Here is a 9,994-nt window from a genome sequence, read left to right as displayed (position 1 = left end):
AAAAAAAAAATAATCTGTAGTTTTTCTGGGGTAATATGATGCTGAGTACAGCAAGCTATGGCCGTGGGAAACAGTAAAAAAATCTTTTTTATTAAATCTTTACAAATACAACAGTTTCACAAATTTAAATGTGGGTCTCACACAGCAGTGAAACTTTACGGTTCATCACCATTTAGTTCTCTATGATCAATCATTTGTTCTGTGTTAGCTTATTTGCATTTCCTCAAATGTTTCTGGCAACTCAAGGTTTGCATTAGTTTCGTATAACTTAGACAACAACTACTAAATCACAGAAAATTAATTGCATGTCCGATATGATAAATTTATTATTGCACTTGGGAAAATGTTCATATTTTGACTGAGATTGACATCTTACATTTTACTTTCACAATCAAACACACTTTTTTATTGAATGGGCTACGTTTTACATAAAACATTTTTTTTATTCCACCCATTGGCTTGTTTTCACAACAGAAGGTGGAACCTGTCCCACACACTTTGTGAGAGCCTACAACCTGAATGGGTTTACAGTGCATTTCAGTGATAAACATTATAATTTAGCTGACAGTTAAAATGTCTATAGGCATCCACACAAATATGATAAAGACATTCAAATCTGCTGTAAGACACTCTAACTCGTTTCTTTTGTTCCAGTCTTGATACTTATTTGTAATATCCATCATGCAGAAAATTACATACAATATTAAATTAAACAATAAAATGACACCTTAAACATGTACCCATCTCCTTTATGCAATAAAGGACAATTTCACTGAATTAGTCTTGGACTTACATGAAATCTCCACAAGGACAGGCGATCAATCTCAAGGTAACAGACATTTAGTTCCTGTTTTTTGGATCTTGCCCAGTAAATAACCATAACACATCACAAAGTATATGTTGTAGTAGTAGTAGTTGTTGTTGTGTGTGTATAACATTTTAACCTCCGATCCCAGAATGACACACCTGAACTCTTGAAAAAAAGGAACTCCTTCAGAACCACAGACAATGGTCTGACTGAGTGGAGCCTCCCATGCTGAGTAAAGTGATATAGAGAATTAAATTTAGGAACCTGCCTTTCCCTTGAGACAACAAGAATGCAAAATAACTATAATTCATTTGCACCATATTCATATGCCTAGAGCACCAACTACTTTGGTATATATTAAATATTGATCAAACACTTCAATGACTCCAGTCTTGGCAGAGGTCTTTCAACTAACTCATGCATGCCTAAAAACAAAACTGACAGTATTTGATTTTACCCATCTCTCTTGTGACTGTAATGGCTAGTCCCATTAATAGATGGCAGATCATAGTTTATGTTAAACACGTAATTGCTTTCCATCTGAAGGGAACTGGCATGAATGTATATTTGGTTGTTTAATCAGCAGGAGAGAGATTGCAGCAATAAGATCTGTGACATATACATATATTTTTCAGCATTCACAATTTTCTATATAATAAATAATTCATTCGTAAAACAAACCATTTTTTGGCATCTTTTTTTTCAACCTGAGTGTTTCTGTTGCCTGTCATAAATAGCAGTGGTAATCCCCCATGTAATGCATGATCTCAGAATGACCAAAGAGCCACCTCGGTACAGCAGAATCACACTCCGCTGCCGAGACTTCCACAGCATCCTCCAGCATGTCATGACCCCTTTCGCCTCTACTCCCACCTGTGCCTGCATGTTAGCCACTAGCACAGAAAGTGGGTAAAGAGCTAAGCTGATTGCCATGGAGGTCAGCGTCCCTGAGATAAAGGAGGACAACAGTGGGGTGAGGCCCTGTCCTTCCACGACAGTACACATAGGCCCCTTCAGACCAAAGTAGAGAGAGCTGCCGAGAGCATTGCGGGTCATGATGGGAAGGAAGGCTCTGTAGTATCCTAAGGCCAAACTGTCTGCCTTCAGCCTGACGAGGATACTCTTCAGAGTAGGTAGATGACGGTCATTCTGGCTGTTCTGCAGCACATTCTGGATGCGTTCAAAGGGGGTGAGCACCATCGCTTCTACCACACCTGCACCACATCCAGCCACAGCAGGCAGGGCAAAGTTAGATTTGACATTCTGGGATGAAAGCTGGCAGAGGAGAGTGTCTTGGAGGCCAAACAACAAAGAGCCGTTCAGTGTCCTCATCAGTAATGGAGGGGCCACACCCCTGAAGAGCTTGACAGGTCCCTCTTTGTATAGCTGCTGCACTGCTTGGTTGACTGGGGTGTTGTGGATTTGTTGACGGAAAACAGTTTTGTAAACAGGGAAGACGATGAGGGTGGGGAGGGTTGATAACAGGCTTGACATCCCTCCATGCAAGTAGCTGCGAAAATGAACCATTGGATCCCTGAGGGCCGCTACATCTGGTTTATGGTCAGGACGGTCTGCCATTCTTGAGCTGAGTAAAGATGGGATAAAAAAAAAATCACCGTGGTGTCATGAAGATACAGAAAGCTCAAGGTGTAAATGTACAGCAAACAAACAAACTAAAATTAAATAATATCGTTATGTTTGTGATAAAACACATTTAAAACAAATAAAGAGACGAAAAGTACTTACCACACAGGCCGTTAGGAGGCAACCTACAGCGGGGGTCTATTTTCTTATTTCTCCTCTGCTCATTGCTGGGAAATGAACGCAGCACGACCGCTTTCTTTTTCAACACCGCATGTGAAAAGGTCGACTAGTCCCGTTGCTATGGTGACAACACGTTACATTCGTTCCAAATGTCAAACTGGACAAATAAACTAACGGACGAGAGCAAAGAAATCAAAACGACATGAAATTTCTAAACTGGGGATTAATCTACCGGCGTCGCGGAGCTCTTATTTACTATTGGTCAAGAAGATGGCTGACGTGGAAGCCGATTGGTTGTTTTTCATGTCAACACATGTCATTTTAAGCAAGTCATCACCACGTTATCAAGGGCATAAGAGCGCAGAGTACGGGAGTGCGGGACAAGTGAATCAAATGACTGCGGGTATTATTATAATTAATAATACTTATTATGATATTAATTTATTATTTATGTATAAAGATAAATATATTTATAACAGCATATTGTTATGAATACATATAATACAGGAGTATACAACAGGCTACAATTTCATTCCCAATCAGTCTGGATGCACAACTGTGGTCTGTGAGCAGAGAACACCAAGTGCAACATTCAAATGATTTATTATGCAGTGCAACCTCAGCAGAATATCTCCACAGATAAAGTAATGAAATGTGTTTCTAACAAAACAGTGAATAAAATGAAACATCATGCGAACAATAGGAAATATTTCATGTTTTAATGCTATTTAATTTAATGTGTTCCCATATTTTAATATTTTAATTTAATATATTAAACTGTTGAATGCCATGTGAAAATGTTATGACTCCTCAGCCTGTCCGTCCTATCGTTGTAAACCTTCTCCTTCCATCTCTCAATCATTTTTTAAAATCTAAATTCACTGCAGTGTCATCAAATTCTGTGGTTATCAAATTCTGCTGAAAGTCACACAACAGCAACTACTGTGGACAAATGAGTTGTCGTCTAGTTTTAAGAATTTTTATCGTCAACATATTAAGTAATATAATTCTAATGTACTGGACTGGCATCAACTTTAGAACACTCCTCGTCGGGTTGCTTTTCCCCGATGTAGAAATGTATTTCTGATAATAACCTCATTGTGACACACCGTGTTGTCAAACCCAGAACGACCACTAGAGGACGTCACATACTACAAGAATCAACTGGACCATCAGAGGCACGAGCGGTAGACATGATGGGTTTGGTCACGTCTGTTATTGACCTTATAGTTTTTACTTTATTATAACTGATTTAATGAAAAACTTCTTAATTTACTAATACTAATTCCTCATAGTTATTCAATAGGAGAGACAGACGACTGTCATACTCCAGAACAATCTGTCTTTCTCACTTCTGACATCATGGTTACATTTCTGCATATAATGCTGATATAATTTTGATTTTAGTTTTTACTGTACTTTATTAATACTAATTTAATATAAAACTACTTGAATTATTTATACTAATTCTTCATAGTTAAGGATTTTGTTCATCCATCACAATTCACCCAGTTTACTAGGTTACGGATGACATACCGGTAAATCATAGCTGGAAAAAAAACTAAATCTAACTACCATTGTCATTGTTATTTACCTAGCTTCTTTGTATTAATGGATGAAAGTTAGTTATCCTTTCTTCTTCGGACAAAAATGTGTAGCAAATCAGGTAGCAAGACACACAAAAAACATCTTTTCAGTGTAGTTATCTGGTTTTGAATTATTACAGAACAGTTCCTCTCGTTTGCACATATTTGATGGCATAAAAAAACACGTCAAAATGCCTTAATGGGAAGGCTGCAGCCCAAGTTTACTTTTTCAGTTGACTAAGAACAGGATTTTCCAGATGTTGAGTCCACGGCTTGCAGAATGCTCCTAAAAGGAAGTGCTAAACAGCTCCTCTCAACAGGAGAGACAGAAGACTGTCGTACTCCTGAAAAATCTGTCTTCTTCACTTCTGACATCATGGTTACCCTTCTAAATATTATGCTGATGTAATTTTGATCTTCAAGTAGGTAAAGTGATGAGTTACACATTTGAACAATCAATATTACAGTGACAGGACAAAATGTTAATGCAGTTTCAGAGGCTGCTCATCATGGAGAAATGTACGTTTTATTGAGGCTATAAGCAAAAGCTGCATTCAAAGTACCATAACAATCGCATGGAAGTTATAAAGGTAAGATTCTAACTGTAGAATGAAACAATGACATCATCTCAAGCAAAGACGGCCTCTGTACAGAGGGTGGAAATAAGTTTTTATATCTAGAGGAAAAAATGTAGTTTGTTCTTCTGTTACATAAAAAACAACGTTAGGAGTATTTCATCTGGTCCTGGTTGTACGTATTTAGCTTTAAGTGTAAAGGTAAGGCACATTCATTCTAGAAATACCACAAACAGCCAGTTTAAGATTTTTTGAATACATATTTTTATTAGGAATGCATTTTCCGACAACCTGCACATCCATCTGACTGGAAAAACTAAAACACAAATGTTTGGGATATGCACATTAACGAAAGATCCTTCCCTTCAGACATGAACAAAGTAAAAATAAAAAAATATAGCAAGTGATTGAAGCTCCATCCTGCAGACACCCCAAACTAAAAAGCTGTTGGTTTCTCCAAACATAAACCTTCCCTTCAGAAACTGGAGGGTTAAAACCAGTTCTTTGAACCAGAACTATTGGTTGATTCTGAACGTTACACCCATGAATTGACGTTCCTGAACCAGTTAGAAAAAAAAATATTTAGTTCCTGAACCGGTTAATTACGTTCCTTGTAAATATAAATAGGTAGGTAACTTTAGGACTTTTAAATTAGCAATTAAGGCAATTAGTTTACATACAGTACATATGTCCCTATGGTCAACAGGACGACAGCACTGACCCAGTTACGGAACAGAGGATGGAGAATCAGAGGACACGGAAAAGTTGCGGCCGCTTATAATGCAAAAAAGCAGAGTTCCTCGGACTCTGCTGCATTGGCTGCAGCCAATGTGTTTACGTCTGCATCAAACATTTTTTTTCAGATTGACAGACTACAGTGTTTACCTGTTATGAATATAACGAGACTTCCTTGACTGCTGGTGATATGCCTCAATTTCTCTCCGCTCTCATCACGCATTGAAAAAGTAACAGGAAGGGAAACGTGAGGTCAGATATTTTATTCAAGGACAAAATGAAAAGGTATTAACCGGTTATTATTATTTTCAATGAATGCAAAAAGTTTCTGGTTTTCATTTTCAGTCCATGAACCAGTTCAAAGCCCTGGTTAAAACCGAAGTCACTTGGCAAAACTCAAGCATTTAAACATCATGAAACATCTTCAAAAGCCTGATAAGACTTACAAACGTCCTTCATCCAGTATGAAAAACACAGAACAAATTAGGATGAGGTGTGGGGGAACAATTTTCTTCAACAATAAGATGATGTTTTTATTGACTTATACAGAATATTGACTTTTCAAACCTCTGAGGCACTCTTGGTTGAGTGGAGCTTCAGTTGCACAGTAAACTAATTCAATTCACATTTATCATTCACACCATTAATTAGAATCTTTCTAAGAACAGAGAACACAAGAGCAACATGTAAAACAAAGCGCATAAAAAAATAATCCTGTAACAGCATAATATGGCAAATGTTCTCCTGACCAGTGGACAAGCTCTTCAACAGGTTGAAGTGACTCTCGCAGTGGGGAAACGGTCAGGAGAAACTCTGCACTCATGTTAAGAAACAAAAGGAGCAACATTCGCATTGGATAACACTTTATACCCAAATATAATTATTAAGATGGTCCAAACTCTAAGCTTGCACTAATTTGGAGTCTAAAACATAAAGGGCCTAAAGTGAGAGTTGCCAATGTTAGTAACAGACATAGCAATTTGTGGTCTTTCCATAAGTAACAAGACAGCTTTGTTAATGTCTTTTGTGGTGTGTCAGGTTTGGAGGAATTCCCTCTTCTCTGATTTGGAGTAACAGCACGCAGTAGACGGTACACATTCTTTGTTACAAGGGAACATGGCTGAACAGGTACGACACTGACTCACCATTGTGAGTTCTACGAATGGCCTCTGCAAGGATCATTGAGATGTCGATAACCTGCAGGGAGGAAACAATATATATCAAAATGGATTTGTGAACTGGGATGCTGACGGGGATGTTTTCTTTGAACACACAAAAAAAATTACCATTAAAATTTGGTTCGGAACCATTCACAAAAACAAGGTAAGGCTATCTGACCTGTATTTTGGGACAATGCTTCATTTTCTCCTCCTGAGGAATTGTATTGGTGACCACCACAGCTTCAAAGCATGCATTATTGATTCGGGAGATAGCAGGACCAGAGAAGATGCCATGGGTCAAGATGGCGTATACCTTGGTGGCTCCAGCTGAAATCAATCTATAGGGATTGGTATAATAAGTTGCACAAGTCCACATGAAAGCCTTCATGCTGTTTATTATTTACCACAAAACGATATCTGAAGGGGACCTACTTGTCTGCAGCATGACAGACTGTGCCACACGTGTCAGCCATGTCGTCCACCAGAATGGCGACCCGATCTTTCACATCTCCAACGAGAACCATGCGATCCACCTCATTGGCTTTTTTCCTTTCCTTGTGAATGAGGGCAAACTCCACATTCAGCCTGTCCGCTATCGAGGTGACCCTGAATTGGTAAGATTAAACATTCATGATTTTGGCTAGCGTATAAAGCTGAAATTCAAATGTCAAAACCTTGTCAGAGATAAGCCTAACTTTAATCTTAAGTAAACTCCTGAGGAGATATGGTGAAGTAAGTTATGCACATGCATACCTCTTTGCACCTCCTGCATCTGGAGAGACAATGGTGCAGGTTTTCCATTCAGGGATGTTCTCTTTGATCCATTTCAGCACTGCTGGTTCTGCATACAGGTTATCAACGGGGATGTCGAAGAATCCCTACAGAAAAATATTATAAAGCTTTTTTGGCTCAGGTCACATTATAGTACCTGTTCTATAGACCTTTTGAAAGCTCATGGCTCCTTTTCTCCTGTCTGGACAAATTCAGGTTCTCCATAAATACAAATTGGAACATTAAGACTACCAAAACAACAGGTTAACAGCCGGGGAGCAAAGAAGATGGACTTTCTTTTTTAATGAGCTTTCCTGCTCACCTGTATCTGTGAGGCATGCAAGTCCATAGTGATGATATGGTCAGCCCCTGACACTGACAACATGTTGGCCACCAATTTGGCAGAGATGGGAGCGCGGCTCTGCAATAAAAATAGATCTCTTCAGCCACATGGAATAAGAGAACTGTCAAGCATGGCTTGTTTCTAAAAATAATACTTCACTTAGAGCTTTGACATTTATTCAAAAACAGTATTTTAGACTCTGGATCTAAACCCCCCCCCCCCAGATTTTTTAGAGTGTATTATAATGCATTACATGCAAACATCTCATGCATGCTTAGCACAAAGGGGGGGGGGGGGTTCAATTTTCAGCCAAGTACACTCAAAATGAGTATGTCCAGCCATACAGCATTACAAATCTGAATATATGCAAACAAATGTCAGCCTCATTACACCATTCTAATCTTGGCAGGGTTTCAGGGCTATTTGTTATAGAAGATGTTGCAATCCCTAACATCACATTTACCCACTAACTTTGTTCCTAGCATTAGCAAACAGAAAGTTGTACTTGGAGGCGATTATTTCATTCGTACATTATGACTTGCAAATTTTTAAATATGCTGTACTTCAGCTGTAATAACAGGATGCCTAAATCTTGACACATCACAGTACTTCATCAAAGTTTAGATTTGGCACTTAAAACCAAACACACCATTCATGCAAAATGACTAAAATGTTTTGAGAGTCAAAAGTATGCAAACAACAAAACAATAAATGATGGTCATGGCTGCAGGCCTCTCATTCTCATGATAGTGGATGGAAAATGGCATGACAGAAGTAATTAGACAGATATCCCTCACCCCCACCTTGTCCTTCTTGTCTTGTCGGGCATAGGGGAAGCAGGGGATGACAGCTGTGACCCTGGAGGCAGAGGCAATCTTGCAGGCGTTGATCATAATCAGAAGCTCCATCAAATTGTCATTGATCTCCCCACAACCACTTTGCAGGATGTAGACATCTTCCCCACGTACACTCTCCCCTATCTCTACGCTGCCAAAGAGAGGTGACAAGAGAAACAGCACTTAAAAGTATGACACCATAGCAGACAGGAGACAAATGAGAACGTGTAAACAACTGAGTCTGTATAATTTGACCAGGTTAACGGCTCAAGGACTCCAAAGCAGGAACAGTTACCGAGGCAGAAAATAATTGCCTCAATATGATGCGACATAATTTGTTTTCTAATGCTACCCATGTGGTTTTGGTGGCGACCTGCCTGCTTGTTAGTATGAAGTCTCAAAACCATGCCTGGACTACAAGTTCCGAACAACACTGCGCGGTAAGTTCACGGCACCACGTTTCTGATTAACTTGGTGTTAAATAGACGCCACGATGCTCTCGTTCCAACGTTAACATCAAAGTTAAACACAATAACGATTAGGTTTTTTCTTTTTCTTTTTAAGGAGTCACACATGCGGACAACTCACCACGTTTCTTGGTTGCTAAATTTTTTCGTAACAACCTTCCCCAGCTCCAGCCCGAGGCGGTCTGCTATTTTCTGGGACAGGTCCGGATGTGAGCTACCGCTGAAAATTTTGATATTGGGCATTTTAACGTGATCCAGGGCGTCGATATGTCCACGTGGGCAGCGTCAACGAGCAGCTTGTGGGTCAGCAGACACGGAAACTCCCACAAAAAACTGAAAACTGATCAACAGTTGATGAGCTACCCTACGGAGCTACAGCCTGTTCCCTACCTCTCCACCATAATGCTCTACGCATGACGCGGGCGCTTCTTCCTGCCTGGGTCACGCGCACGGGACGTACGTACGTTCCACCGTGATTACGTCATTCCGGGAAGTAAGTCCATCGACGGCAGGAGCACGTGAGCAAAGCCACGCCCACGCTTCAAAGCTGTGCTTGTGATAGATAGATACTGTAGATGGGTGGATGGATGGATGGATGGAGGGAGGGAGGGAGGGATGGATGGATGGATGGAGGGAGGGATGGATGGATGGATAAATCGATAAATGGATAGATAGATAGATAGATAGATAGATAGATAGATAGATAGATAGATAGATAGATAGATAGATAGATAGATAGATAGATAGATAGATAGATAGATAGAGAGAGAGAGAGAGAGAGAGATAGATAGATAGATAGATAGATAGATAGATAGATAGATAGATAGATAGAGAGATAGATAAAGAGAGAGAGAGATAGAGAGAGATAGATAGATCGATAGATAGATAGATAGATAGATAGATAGATAGATAGATAGATAGATAGATAGATAGATAGATAGATAGATAG

The 9,994-nt window shown here is 39.4% G+C and overlaps 2 protein-coding genes across 4 annotated transcripts; both read right to left on the bottom strand.

Annotated features, from left to right (window-relative positions):
* Positions 1–324: 324 nt before the first annotated feature.
* LOC137603036 (solute carrier family 25 member 53-like) lies at positions 325–2,715 on the bottom strand. The gene is made up of 2 exons (XM_068326219.1): positions 2,555–2,715; positions 325–2,393 (listed from the first exon to the last, which is right to left on the bottom strand). The coding sequence occupies exon 2, from the start codon at positions 2,384–2,386 to the stop codon at positions 1,511–1,513; it is 876 nt and encodes a 291-aa protein (XP_068182320.1). The 5' UTR covers positions 2,387–2,393; positions 2,555–2,715; the 3' UTR covers positions 325–1,510.
* A 2,264-nt stretch (positions 2,716–4,979) lies between these two features.
* Positions 4,980–9,479, bottom strand: prps1b (phosphoribosyl pyrophosphate synthetase 1B). 3 transcript variants are annotated; one of them, XM_068325948.1, is made up of 7 exons: positions 9,167–9,479; positions 8,540–8,724; positions 7,722–7,820; positions 7,382–7,506; positions 7,061–7,234; positions 6,807–6,966; positions 4,980–6,665 (listed from the first exon to the last, which is right to left on the bottom strand). In XM_068325948.1, the coding sequence occupies exons 2-7, from the start codon at positions 8,648–8,650 to the stop codon at positions 6,573–6,575; spliced, it is 762 nt and encodes a 253-aa protein (XP_068182049.1). In that variant the 5' UTR covers positions 8,651–8,724; positions 9,167–9,479; the 3' UTR covers positions 4,980–6,572. The 3 variants fall into 3 exon arrangements, with proteins under 3 accessions (XP_068182049.1, XP_068182047.1, XP_068182048.1); XM_068325946.1 differs by having other exon boundaries at positions 8,540–8,729; positions 9,167–9,478; XM_068325947.1 differs by having other exon boundaries at positions 8,546–8,729; positions 9,167–9,477.
* Between the last annotated feature and the right edge of the window lie 515 nt (positions 9,480–9,994).

The sequence above is a fragment of the Antennarius striatus genome, chromosome 10, assembly GCF_040054535.1.
Source record: "Antennarius striatus isolate MH-2024 chromosome 10, ASM4005453v1, whole genome shotgun sequence".
Classification (NCBI taxonomy): domain Eukaryota; kingdom Metazoa; phylum Chordata; class Actinopteri; order Lophiiformes; family Antennariidae; genus Antennarius; species Antennarius striatus.
Note: the sequence above shows the minus strand (reverse complement) of the source record. Positions and strands in the feature narration are given on the sequence as shown.

Coding starts and splice junctions, on each gene's coding strand:
- prps1b (XM_068325946.1), bottom strand. CDS start 9,288: ATGCCCAATATCAAAATTTTCAGCGGTAGCTCACATCCGGACCTGTCC. Junction 8,730..9,166: donor TTTAGCAACCAAGAAACGTG/GTGAGTTGTCCG, acceptor TCTCTTTGGCAG/CGTAGAGATAGGGGAGAGTG. Junction 7,235..7,381: donor GATGCAGGAGGTGCAAAGAG/GTATGCATGTGC, acceptor TTACCAATTCAG/GGTCACCTCGATAGCGGACA.
- LOC137603036 (XM_068326219.1), bottom strand. CDS start 2,386: ATGGCAGACCGTCCTGACCATAAACCAGATGTAGCGGCCCTCAGGGAT.